Source organism: Asterias rubens, chromosome 13, assembly GCF_902459465.1.
Source record: "Asterias rubens chromosome 13, eAstRub1.3, whole genome shotgun sequence".
Taxonomy (NCBI): Eukaryota; Metazoa; Echinodermata; class Asteroidea; order Forcipulatida; family Asteriidae; genus Asterias; species Asterias rubens.
In genome coordinates, this window is record NC_047074.1 from 3,902,382 (window position 1) to 3,916,457 (window position 14,076).

The 14,076-nt window shown below is 39.2% G+C and overlaps 1 protein-coding gene across 1 annotated transcript; it reads left to right on the top strand.

The window, feature by feature from the left end:
- Nucleotides 1-627: 627 nt before the first annotated feature.
- Nucleotides 628-12,762, top strand: LOC117298905 (LIM and senescent cell antigen-like-containing domain protein 1). The gene is made up of 13 exons (XM_033782282.1): nucleotides 628-680; nucleotides 2,253-2,365; nucleotides 2,663-2,708; nucleotides 3,668-3,734; nucleotides 4,667-4,787; nucleotides 5,376-5,416; nucleotides 5,561-5,591; nucleotides 6,732-6,812; nucleotides 7,401-7,551; nucleotides 8,555-8,647; nucleotides 10,213-10,261; nucleotides 11,111-11,186; nucleotides 12,414-12,762. Exons 1-13 carry the CDS (start codon nucleotides 669-671, stop codon nucleotides 12,544-12,546), a joined length of 1,014 nt encoding a protein of 337 aa, XP_033638173.1. The 5' UTR covers nucleotides 628-668; the 3' UTR covers nucleotides 12,547-12,762.
- The last annotated feature ends 1,314 nt before the right edge of the window (nucleotides 12,763-14,076 follow it).

Sequence of the window (14,076 nt, forward strand, 5' to 3'; positions counted from 1 at the left end):
ACTTTTTAGTTGGGTATCACTGGTATCCTGTCTGTATTACTTTTCAGAACTTCCAGTGGTTTCATTGGATACAATGATGTCATTGTATCCAGATGACGTAAGCTTTACATATCTGTGTTTTTATTGGTCTTATGTGATGTGGGTGCAGCTGAGTGACAAACATCACCTCAGACCTCGGACCAATCAAACCGTCCCACAGAAAGCTTACTTCCGGGTGGTCTGCATACATTGTCCACATACAAATGTGAATTAAACAAACTGACACTATAGGGTCCGGTTGAAGTAACAGCTTTTTTTCCCCAACCTATGGACAACAAGGACATACATGGACCATGGACAGACATACATGAAATGGCAGAACAAAACGGAAAGACAATAAATAAGCCCGCGTTGTTATTCCCACAATATACAAAATTACATAGGCCTAAAGTGTATTGGGATTGATTAAAAAAAACGAGTTTATAAAATAGAAAGAGACCGTAATGATTTAAAAGAGCCATCCAGACTATTCAAGAATAAAATGCCACTGGACAAGTCTAGCCCCCACCCCTCCAACCCCGCCCATCCACCCACGGACTCGGGCAACCGCACCCCTTCCGTCAACAGAGGGCGTCATTCTACATGTAACTTCCGCAATCGCTGTGTTGATATTGAACCGATCATCCTGAATGCCCCACCAAGTAAGTCCTAATTTTCACATTTTCTCGCTGTCAATCACTTGTATCATTCATTTTAGGGGCATCTTACATTACCAAAGCATAGATAGATTGCTGCGCTAGTTTGAAAATATGGTGATTTTGTGAGAAAACTTCGTGTGGAATTCTGTTTCATCGGTTTGTTTTACACTTACAGTGTTGATGGGGGAATGATGGGCGCACTTGTTGTACACTGTATGTACGGATTATTGCTGGGGGCTGGGCGTTCATGTACACATTCCTAGCATACCGCACTGAGTGCTCAGCAATCTGGATCAGTTTTGTATGACATTGGCATATTGTACATGTTTTCATGTTTTGACATTGCATAGAGACGGAAGCTTGGTATTTCCTTCCCTTGTAATTTGGGATGTTTTTATATTGTTGGTTCATCCTGTGAGAGTAGAGTGTGGGACGACATGGCCATGGATGGGATACATACATTGGATTGCTAACAGTTTTATTTACAACTTGCAACAATACATCTACATTCAAGTTCTACAAATAATTTATAAACTATGTAGTTTTTTAAAGGATTTGTGGGCTTTTATGTAGTTTTTATGAGAGACTTAAACAGCAATTTTGAGTATGATGTCAATGGTGTAAACCCAAGATGAAAAAAAGAAGAAAAAAGATGACTACCAGTACCACTGAAAACAAAATGTTCATTTTATTTAACCATCATTCAAGTGGCATTCTCAATTATGTCTGAGTGTGTGGGCTATTTCTTTTAATCTTAATGAAGCAATAAATGAAAAGTAGTGGTAAGATTCAACATCAATTTGTAGTTGGTATTTGTTTGATATTTTACCCTTTCACATGCTTGAAACTTTATTAAGACAGTTCTTGTGATTTATTTTGAAATAAGCGCAGGTAAAGAATAGTAAAATTTAAGCAATTGAGTTTTATGATTCAAACTCTAATCTGTGTAGCTGTGTTGTTTGATTTTGATTATTTAAGTTTTCGAGGTAGATTACATGCAAGCTGTTGATAAATTTGTTGATTTGAATGTTCAACGTTGAACCTTCCTACTCTATTTGGTAACCGATGGTGTACAACTCAGGGGGTACAGGGGTGGGCAACTGACCTCCAAAGGTTTTGTAAACATTCAGGCACAGCAAGGATTAGAAACAGAAAGAGAGGATTTAGAACTTATGTATCTTTTTATCTGTTTAATAATTTTGATGTTTTCTCACTGTATTTTGTGTTCAATGTCTCACGGTTGGCTTCTGCGTAAAGCGCTCATCTCTCACCAAGGTTACCCCGATTCGATTCCCGGCCAGGGCCATGTGAGTTGAGTTGTGCGTTGGTTCTCTGCTGTGCCACAAGGGTTTTCCATACTATCCGGTTTTTCTCCCTCGGAAAAATCAAACACTTTCGATCTTGGCTGTGCTCCATGGTCATAATGGGTTAATGTGGCTGGCAGCCAAAGGCACCCTTGCATGCCTGCTTCTCTAGCTGCGTCTTTTGCAATTCAGCTCTTAGCTGCGAGTAAGGATGATTAGCCCCCCAAATTATTGTTATAAAAATTATGTTCTTGGTTTCTTTGAATCGTAGCTCAATATGTCGCTGGGTGGGATATCCATCTGTACCCGCTGCACTGATGGGTTCAGAGAGGATGAAAAGATTGTCAACTCCAACGGGGAAATGTGGCACGAGGAATGCTTTGTGTAAGTTATGTTGTGTGAGTTGTGTTAAAAGCGTGTAAGTTTACATGAGGATTTAAAAGATGGATTTCCTTAATCCTGACCTATTTACGTCCTGTTCAGGAGGTTGTCTGATTGCTGAGAATCGAAGACAGGCCAAAATAACAATTACTTGTCTTCACTTAGACTGGTTCCATTTCGTTATCCGCAAGGATAGACAGGCTGGCACTGGTCTTGCAGGCCTCTAATTATGTTGGTTTTTCATCATTCTCAGTCTTAAGTTACTAAGTTTTTAGCAATCTACCCTTTTCTCATTTCTAGATGTGCTCAGTGTTTTCGCCCCTTTCCTGAGGGAACCTTTTTCGAGGTAAGTTGTCAAACTGTAAGCCTTTGCAGGGCGAACCTTTGGTTAGTCTTATTACAGTGACCACATGTAGCAGAAATCAAGCTTTCTAAATTAATCTTGTTCATGATGTTATATTTTGAAATGTTGTAACTACTGATATTAAATTTCAATATTATCAGGTCCCAACTATCATTAAGACTTTCAGATTCAAGAGGGGAAAACCCCTTTAAAAAATTCCAGGAAAAAACCCTCGCAATCAGTTAGGGAATGAAAACCAAATCCAGTGATTCGAACCAGGTCCCAGTGATGGAAGACGAGGAAAGATACCACTCTGCTAACCCTACCACCCAAGATGTGGTAGAAACCCCAATCCTGCCAAAGGAGAAAACCCACGCAGTCAGGAATGGACTGAAAATCCCATCCACATAGTGCCCTGGGAGGATTCGAACCAGGTCCTAGAGGTAGAAGCTGAGGAGAGAGATCACTACGCTAACCCAAGGCGTCTAGGCATAACATAATATAACCAACTATAGTTAAATCATAGTCTTGGTTGTTGACAGCTGTCACGTCACGGTTACCATGCAGCTAAGAGTACAGTTGTTTGGCTGCGTATTGCGTCACAGCAACTTGTAAACCATTACATGGTGATCCCATGTAAAAGAATCGGTTTTCAGCATGTTGCTCCGTATACCTTGTAGGACAATACTGACAGCGCATAGGGACCTCGTGGTGATATGCACTGTAGTGTGTAAGAATGTTCATTTTGGTTTTACCCCTATACACTGATGTGTGTTAGCACTGTATACTCAGTACCTTCCCGAGTTCTGTGATGAAAGACAAAAATCGCAGGCATATTACTCGGGTGGGATTCAAACCCACAACCTTCGTAATTCTAGAGCAGTGTCATACCAACTAATGGTTATTCATTACTATTATTATTTATTAATATTTGTTTTATGATTTGATATATCTTTGGTTAGTTTGAAGGTAGGAGGTACTGTGAGCATGACTTCCAAGTGCTGTTTGCTCCTTGCTGTGGAAAATGTGGTAAGTTCCTAAGCCTATGCCATATAAGGACAAGACTCCTGTGCAATTTGCAATACATCCTTGTGCAGTTTATGACAAAACCAAACTAAAGCGAGAGGAAAAAAAAATCACTTTTTTTTTTGGGGGGGGGGGTTCAAATCTGCCAGATAGTTTTACTGACATTCAGTTCCTAAGCCTATGCCATATAAGGACAAGACTCCTGTGCATTTTGCAATACATCCTTGTGCAGTTTATGACAAAACCAAACTAAAGCGAGAGGAAAAAAAATCACTTTTTTTTTTTTTTGGGGGGGGGGGTTCAAATCTGCCAGATAGTTTTACTGACATTCAGTACCAATAATTACACACACAAGTTTTTGTAATTATAATTGACCTTCCAATAGACACAGCTGTGTTATTTTAATGACTATCTAAGCCAGCCTACAATGTAAGCTCGTACATTAAGTGCATCTAGCAGTACACACATTTACATCTGCCTGACCCAGTGATAAGATGGGACTGCATCCCCTCTGTTTTAAATCCTTCAACTCGGGAAAGAGGATATAGACCGTATCGAGTAACTCCTTTGTTGCTATTATAAAAAGTCGCCATCTTGTAGGGCAGGCTGTATGCGCGTCTAAACACATAATTGAATGAAGCACACAGCATTCCCGGTTTGGTTTCTACGGCCAAGCACAGCGCCCACACGCACCTGCTTTCAGACGCCATGTTGAAGGGCAGGTATTTGAATGGTGACGTCATAATCGATATGGTCTAAAGACAAATTTTTGAGGGTTAGAGTTTCAATGGATTTTTGCTTCTTTACAGCACAACTTTTGGATAAAATCCTTTTATGTCACAACAATCCATGTCCGTTGCACTGGAGCAACGAAGACAGAATGTTTGTTGCCTTATATCCTCTGATTCCGATTCCCACTTTGTTATCTCTGATAGGAGAGTTTGTGATTGGTCGTGTGATCAAGGCAATGAATAACAACTGGCATGCAGAATGCTTCCGCTGTGAGCTTTGTACTGCCGTCCTGGCCGATACTGGATTTATTAAGAACAGAGGAAGGTAAATAGAAAACTTTGAATTTATTAAATGAGTAATACAATATTTTGACACTGCTCTAGATTTGATCATTGGTTCGAATCCCACCTGAGTAATATGCCTGTGATTTTGTGTATATGGGTGAAATTTAAATTAATATAAAATTTTACTCATTTATTTACTTATTTTCTATCTTAGCCCCTCAGCCGTTTATTAGTACTTCTGGTCAACAAGTAAAAGTCGTACATGCAAAATGAGTTGTAGAATACCTTTAACCCTTTCATGCACCATATTTTAGTGATAAACTAAACCTATTGACACAGTAATTAATAACTTTTTTTTTCGCAAAAAGCGACCCCCCCTAAAAACAGGTCACAATAACACCCTATAGGGTCCTCTTTATCATTCTGAAAACTGTTTGGTCGTGCGATCATTGTTTTTTGTTTTACAGCTATTTTTCTGAGGAGATTTAAACCGGTCGCTAAAGACCATTTGGTTTGTGAAAGAGTTCATTTTAATCAGTGTGATTTGTAAATTGTCAGTTTCCTTGTTTGTATCGCTATATTTGTCATAGAAAACTCATCTTCCTACATGTTTTCTTTGCATTTACAGAGCTCTGTGTCGCCCATGTCATCTCAAAGAAAAAGCAGCAGGTAAAATACATACACATAATGTGACAGTGCTGAAGGACTTGATTTCGGGCCCCGATTTCATAACACTGATTAAATACCGCATACCAATATTCCCACAGGATCATTTACTGAACTTACTTTGTGATTTTTTTTCCATTTTTGCAGGAAGTGGAAAGTATATCTGTTTCAAGTGCCAGTAAGTATCTCAATTACAATAACTTTTTTTCTTACAATTTTACGTGGCATGGCTGAGCGGATAAAAACACGTGGCTCAAGCTCATGTGTTTCTGCTCAGCAGAATGTTACTTCTAGTCCCGGTCGAGACACTTGTGTCCTTAAGCAAGACAAATGACAATTTTTGCTATGTCCTTCGTTGGGATAAAAGCTGTTGGTCCCGTCTGTTGTGTAATGCATGTACAAGAACCAAGTGCACTTATCAACAAGAGGAGTTCGCTTCAGTTTTCCTGGTTTGATCGTATTCATATTGTTTTGCAACAATAAGGTGCTCAAAGCGCTTGAACAAAGTCAGAGACTTTTTTAAACAGGTTTTTATGGTTTTTTTGTGATTTATAAGACCGATTTATATAGCACCTTATAAGGGTTGTGGTAGTTTTGAAAATAACAGCTGTGGTTAACAACTCAAAAAGTTTTGATCAGTGTGCTCTGATCGCCTTCTAAAGACGATCAGAGCATACGTTGAGTTGTTAAACCACAGCTGTTATTTTCAAAACCACTACAACTGAAGATTTGTAGCGTGGTGTGTCAGCAAGCTTCACTAGAATGCCTTAGAGTTTACAAATATGATTAATCTGTTTTATATAACACCCAAGCCGATCCTTGCCATTTGATTGGAGGATTGTCCGTCACGTGATAGCAAATAAAAGTACCAATACACGCTGAGTCACTCACCATGCTTTTTCGTTCCATCCGAAAAGTACCATTGCACGCTGCCAGCGTGCAATGGTACTTTTCGGATGGAACGAAAAAGCTGAGTAAAAACATCACTGCGTGCGCGTTGTCTTCGGTAACCCAGCAAGGCATATTAGTAAAAATACTAGTATTCGTCTTCTACAATTAAAAATTGGAGGCCTACGCTTTGTTTGTTTTGAAAGTTGTATCTTTCAATCAAAATGACAAAGATCTACTTGGATGTTATATAAAACAAATAATGAATGTTTTTCATTCGTGCAATGGTGCGAATATGTTCATTCGTTGAAAGCTGGAATGTTCCATTCAACTCGGCTCCGCCTCGTTGAATAGAACATTCCATCTTTCAACTCATGAACATATTTGCACCATTGCACTCATAAACATTCATTATGTGTATATTATACAGTGGCCTGATTGAGGAGGATGGACACATTAAGTGGAAGATGGAGTATTATCACCCGTATCACTTCAACTGTTGCAAATGCGGGTAAGTACAGCTGCATCAGAATAGCAATCTGTGACCTTCATTGCAAATGTTTAATCTGTACTATTTCCAATTCCCATACGTGTATTATGTACCTCTTTCTTTATGCTTTTGTCACCACTTGATCAATACAAACTACAATGACATGTAGGTGTAGAATTATATTCGTTAAAATCATTTCAATGTTCAAAGTTTTAATAAATTGTTATGATGTAAGGTAAAAGCAATACATTTTGTTGTTAAAATGTATCTGGGATTCTTACTTACTCACACTGAACTTCAAGGAAAAAAAATTCTTTTATTGGTTCATTGTATGAAAAATAGTAATGCAGGCCGCCTAAAATTCATTATACAGTTGCTTCACATCCAATAAGTCTGGTAATCGTCTCTCTGTTCCCCAGAATGCTCTCTGTCGCGACGTACAATCATGCGTACTTTCAAAATGTACTTTCATTGAATGTGTCATTCAAATTAAGGTCTTGCACTGAACAAGCACATGTATAAAACAAAAGTGTTTCCCTTTCTCGGAATTTCAAAATTGTACCGCTAATCCTACAAGTAATTAATATTTTGTCACATTACCCTTAACAGAGAAGAGTTGACTCCAAGTGCCCGTGAGCTGCGAGGGGAGCTGTATTGCCTACCATGTCATGACAAACAGGGAATACCCATCTGCGGTGCCTGCCATCGTCCTATTGAGGAGCGTATCGTCACTGCTCTGGGCAAACATTGGCATGTGGAGGTGAGTCAGCTACTATAGACCGTATTGGATATGACGTCACCGTTCAAATATTTGCCCTACAACATGGCGTCTGTGCGCGTGTGCGCGGGTGTCTGCGTACATGTGCTGTAGAAATCAAACCGGGAATGCTGCGTGCTTCATTGATGTACGCGTTTGGATGCGCATACGGTTTGCCCTACAAAATGGCGACTTTCATAGCAAAATGGGGGTTATTCACTACGGTCTATAACCAACCTTAGAGAGGATTAAACATGTTATTTCATGATGTATGAATCAGGAATGTACGCCATGGAGTTACATGTATGTGACTGGCTCTATCAACACCTTAAACTTTGACGGGGTCCAAATCACTTATATTCATTTTGTGCAAAAGATGTCAAATCCTATTAGTATTTTTTTCATTCATTGTATTTATTTGTTTACTGTTTTTCCCCCACTTCACCTCCTCTGGTTGGTGTTTCTACTTACATTTGACAATTAGGGGCCTTAATAGTTTTAATATGGTGGTTCTTGTTTATATCGTTTGTGTACTGCTTTTACTTGCCATCTTTTGTTTGAATTTTCACTACAATTTAAGATTTCTGTGTTATGTATGGTATTGACCCCATTCACCTGACGTCATCATCAGAATAATCTTGGATGCGTCATTTTGGTGGTCAATGTCAACGTGCGTTATACATTGAAGTGCGCACGCAAACCTAATCGCCCACCAATATGGTGAGCATGGCACAGTCGCCGCGCCGCGTGTGACGTGCGTGCAAGGAGTCAGTCTGAATTTGTACTCTTTTTATGATTAAGGTCTATTTACAAATAAGGACAGGGGACCAATCTACGTACACACGTGCATGTTTTTCATTGTTTGTCCTCGTTTGTCCTCGGCGATTAGGCCAAATGCAATGGGTCTGTCGGGGAGTGATCCTGACTCGAGGATTTCATCTTGCGACACAGAAGTACGTCTTTACATGTCTTGACTACTTTTTGTTTGTTTCTGTTTTCTTTGCAGCACTTTGTGTGCGCTCGTTGTGAGAAGCCATTTCTTGGTCATAAGCATTATGAGCGTAACGGCAAGGCCTACTGTGAGATCCACTACAACCTGGTAAAACAACTACTCCGTTTGTTAACAAAAACTCATTCTTTTGTAAATATCTTGAGTACTATAGGATCTATCGCTTACCTTCAACAGTCAGTACTCGATATTTGTCATATTTGTATAATTTTGGAAAATAGAAACAACATTTATTTACAAATCTAAATGACATGTTGTAGAAATGCAGAAAGTGATAATTGTATTGTATTACATGTATGTTTGATTCCAAACTGGAACACACCCCATAACCCTGGGGAGGGTAACAATATAATAAAAACATGGCCCCTGCATTTGACTCCAGTACAGTCCTAGAGAAAGGCTCGGCTAGAGTCAAAATATGAGGCCATATTATTTGTTGAACTTTTGTTCGTACCTGTTTTTATACTAGAGACAAGATATACTCATCTAGTGTTATAAATACCTTCAAGATAGACCTTTTGCTGACTCCTTACTTTAAACTTCTGCTCCAGACTTAAGTGTTGTACCTGCAACATTTAAAAAAAAGAACAATTGTTTTAAAAAGAGAGACACACTGCAAGAATCATATTTGTTTCATTGAAGGCAGTGGACACTATTGGTAATTGTCAAAATAATTATCATCATAAAACCTTTCTTGATTAAAGCCATTGTACACTTTCGTCACAGATTTACAAATAATTTACAGGGTTTACAGAAGGTAATGGTGAAAGACTTTTCTTGAAATATTATTCCATGAAATGCTTTACTTTTTGAGAAAACATTAAAACAATATCAATTCTCGATAGCGAGAACTACGGATTTATTTTATACACATGTCATGACACGGCGAAACGTGGGGAAACAAGGGTGGGTTTTCCTGTTATTTTCTCCCGACTCCGATGACCGATTGAGCCTAAATTTTCACAGGTTTGTTATTTTATATATAAGTTGTGGTACACGAAGTGTGAGCCTTTGACAATATTGTTTACCGAATGTGTCCAATGGCTTTAAGAGTAATGGGGAGAGGTTGATGGTACAAAATATTGTGAGAAACAGCTCCCCCTGAAGTGACGTAGTTTTCGAGAAGAATTTGATTTCGAGACCTCAAGTTTAGAATTTGAGGTCTCGAAATCAAGCATCAGAAAGCACACAACTTTGTGTGACAAGGTTGTTTTTATCTTTCATTATTATCTCGCAAATTCGGCGACCGATTGAGCTCAAAGGTTTGTTATTTTATGCATATGTTGAGATACACCAAGTGAGAAGACTGGTCTTTGACAATTACCAATAGTGTCCATTGTCTTTAAGTATTTGTTGAATGGTAGAAAACTCAACGCAATTGAAGAATCTATGCAGTATTAGTTGAATACAAAGAACAAATTCCACTTTCAAAAACGAGTGTAATATCTCTATGGTACAATATTTATGTTGTTTTGGATAATCGGGGGAAAACAAATCTCATGGAGAACAGGAAATTCAGGAATAATAAGAGTGCTATTCCAATAATGATTTAGTGAAAGAGGGTAAAGCTCGATCAATGTTAGGGTATGTGTGGAGAAAAGAAAGACATGACAATTTTTGCAGAGATGGAACCTTTTTTGTTTTTTAATTTGCAGCTTTTTGGAAACATGTGCTTCTACTGCAACAAGCCTATCACCTCAGAGAGTAAGTCTGCTCATTTTAATTCGATCTTTCTGTTGAACTTTTCCCGCTTTCAAACAATTCTATGAGAAGGACACAATCTTTCTGTAGTAAAGTTTGAAGATTTGAAAGTTTGCACGGTGGGAATATACAATCAAGTGAGGTTTGAGCTATGGTGGTTCTGAGTTGTGAAACCACCTGGGCCCAATTTCATAGAGCTGCTAAGCACAAAAATTTGCTAAGCATGATATTTATCCCTTGATAAAAACAGGATAACCAACCAAATTTCCACGTGATTTTCAGGACAAGCAAACAACATCTGAATACCAGTAACAAGCAATGTGCAATAAATGGCAATATGGTTGGTAATCCTGTTTTTATCAAAAAAGAAATTCCATGCTAAGCAAATTTTCGTGCTTAGCAGCTTTATGAAATTGGGCCCAGTTCTTTTCAGAACCACCACAGCTCATAGAGATAGTTAATTTACTTTGTGTCTCTGCAAATCGCACTTGATAGTTTTGATTGTGAACAACAACACAGTACCATTCCTTTTTTTATACTAATTGTCATTTGAGTCAACCAAAATGCCAGTTTTTAGAGTCTACCGTTCTTCCTAAAACATTTTGGTGTAAAATGACCTAAAACACACATTTGACAGTGGTTTTGTTTCAAGTTTGGGTCAAATTTTGTTCAATTGTTAAACACAATAATGGTGCAGAAACTTGGTAAGCAAACATAAAATTTGCTCAGTAGGACAAGCTTCCCAGGATTACATGTCAAGTCTCTTATGGTAACTGATTCCCGGCTGACTATTGCTAAATAGCCAAGTTTGCTAAGCAAGATTTGATAAATGCCTTTGATGGTTCTTTACAGTGATGTGTACTATGAACAAGACATGGTGTGAGGATCATTTCTTCTGCTCCGCGTGTGATACCCTTCTTAGTGCTAAGTGAGTATGGACTATGTATAACATCAAGCTAATATGATACTTATTGCATTTGGAGTCACTGTCATAGTCAAGCAGTCTGATCCGGCATGCATACACCATGTAACCAAGTAAGCCTCTAGTCCTTCAGTCCAGCATGGAGGTAGAATCTAATTCTACCTCCATGAGTCAAGTGTACTAAGTAAGCAGATATCAAGGTTTATCACTCACTAGTGCACCAGACGTCCAGCTGGTGTTGTCAGAAGGGTGGGTTCAGGTTCAGGTGATGACACTTGTGTTCTCGAGCAACACACAAAACCATAAAAATTGCTTTGTCCTTTGGATGGGACGCTAAGCTGTAATAAGTCCTGTTTGTCATGTAAAGTGTTATGTACGTACAAGAACCCAGTACATGTTTCATACTCTTCATCAGTGTTGTAGCCACAGTGGGCGGTGCTGGGCGAGCCTGCCCAGGACTTACATTTTTTTGCCCAGCACTCTGAGCAAAATACAATGTGTCGCCCAGCACAGACTTAAAAAAAATGTCCTCTTTGCATTGATTTGAGACACAGCTGATGATAAGGAGTATCAAATGTCACAGAGAAAGAACACAATCAAAAGGCCATTCAACTTGATGCATGGCCCCATAACACAAACAGCAATAATGACCGCATAATTTAACATGAACAATTTTGTTGATCCCCTTGCTCTTGGTAGACTTCCAACAAAATTTGATTTATTGCCCACCACTAAAACTGGTCTAGCTACAACACTGCTCTTCATTCTCCTGACGTTAACTAGAGCAGGGTAGTCAAATAGTGACCTATTAAGAACTCGCTCCATGGTAGTGAATTTAGTTACGAGAAGTCCCTTTGATCCACTTGGCGAAAGTACTAGTCCTGGCTGATTTCCTAGCTTCCAGGAAATAAATAGTAAGCAGGACAGTTCTTTTCAGAACTAAGTTTCCCCCGAATTCCGAAATCTACTCAGCGGCAGTAGAATAAATAGCGAGACAACATTTTAAGGAACAAAGTCTACACCACAGCGTAAAATATACACGTGGTGTTACTGCAACAACAAAAACGATTCCAAAACCAAAAGTATACCCTAGGTATACTTTTCTTCCACTTTCCCTCACATGTTGAGGCAATGTATGTTGGAACTGGAAATACTCAAACTTGTGTGAGACTGATCTAGTCTATTCTGGATTGGAATTTTGATCTAGCCTCTTTCATGTCTTTCACATTACAGGAGCAAGTTTATTGAGTTTGATCTGAAGCCGGTCTGCAAGAAGTGCTACGACAAGTTCCCCAATGAGCTAAAGAGAAGACAGAAGAAAGTCGAGACAACCAGCAAGAAGTACGGCAAGGCAGAGAGCAAGTAAACCCGAGACATGGGTCGTATGAGGACCTCAATCTCTAGGGGTAGAGATGGGGGTACAGGGGAAGGTTATGGGGCCGTTAGGTGGTAGAGTAGGGAGGATTGGGAGGGTAGTAGTGGAAGAGATTAAGGTGGAAATAAGGAGGATTTGAATCTTTGCATGGTGGAAATACGATATGGAAAGGTTTGTGGTAACCGTTGGTTTCAACTCGACGTTTCGATCAGTATGCTCTTAAAAAAACCATTGGTTTCAACTCGATGTTGCGATCAGTATGCTCTGAGAAGAACCGTTGGTTTCAACTCGTCGTTTCGATCAGTATACTCTTATCAGAGCATACTGATTAAAACGTCGAGTTGAAGCCAATGGTTCTTTTCAGAACCAGCCCAACTCATTTAGAGATAGTCATTACATGGTGTTACCGCAAACCTTTTCATAAGGTGAAAATAAGGAGTCTACATTTGCAGTAAATTGAAAACGGGTCAACCTGAGACACTGCTACTGGTACTAATTTTAGGTTGAAATGGCCAATCTGAAATGGTGTCTAAACTGGTTGCTATAAGTCTGAGGAATACAAATTTAAGCAGAAATGTGCTACTAAGCAGGTCAATGTACCAGACATGCAAATCTAACTCGCAAATGGGGATTGTCCATAGGGATCTCTTTGGGTGCGTTCGTTTAGCTTCCCTGGGTCGTCCCTGGTCTGCCCCGGTACGTTCGAATAGCTTTGACGGGGCTCACCCGGGTCAGCCCCCAGTGCCCTGCTTGTGGAGTGGGTCACTTGGGGGTGACCCGAGGTGCATGGCATCACCACTAGAGGGTGGGTGTAATCGTTCGATCAGCTCTTGTCAGGGGCTCACTTGAGTGATCACTGCGGGGTCGACCCAGGGAAAGCTTATCGAACGCACCCATAGTAAGTTGTACAGAACATTACCCAAGTGCGAATGGCCTGGAAGGAAAGTGTATAGTAAAACAAAGCTATTGCCCACATGAGAGTAGAAGAGAAGTGTATGCCAACTAATGACCACAACATATTTTCATACTGACACCAATTTATCTCAGTAGTGACTAAATCTTAATATTATAAACTAATCATCTTGTTTACTAAATATTAGTAAAGCTAACCTAGGAAAATCTGAGTCTTTTTCCCGCAGTTGTGTCATAACAGTTTGAGATGAAATTCTGAATGGTATTTCATGTAGGTTGTTTATATGCATAGTTTTATTTAATGTGTACATACATAGCTAACAGCATTAACACCGCATGTTTCCGCATAGCTTGCTCTTGTACTGTTAGGGTTATTTTTTATACTTAAATACTATTTAGAGCATTCCCAGGCAGATACCCTGCTGGCATGTCCCACTCTCACTGTACTTAAAGAAAGCATTTGTGGTATAAATAGACCAACATGTGGTTATCCCACAAATCTTTCAATTTGCCAAAGTCAGTTTAAAAAAAAATAAAGTGTCGGTCAAGTTTTTAGAACAAGGTCCAAATTTATTGCTTCTGGAAAACGAAACTGAGTGGGGCCCAATT

Coding starts and splice junctions, on each gene's coding strand:
- LOC117298905 (XM_033782282.1), top strand. Junction 2,709..3,667: donor CTGAGGGAACCTTTTTCGAG/GTAAGTTGTCAA, acceptor ATCTTTGGTTAG/TTTGAAGGTAGGAGGTACTG. Junction 10,262..11,110: donor CAAGCCTATCACCTCAGAGA/GTAAGTCTGCTC, acceptor GGTTCTTTACAG/TGATGTGTACTATGAACAAG.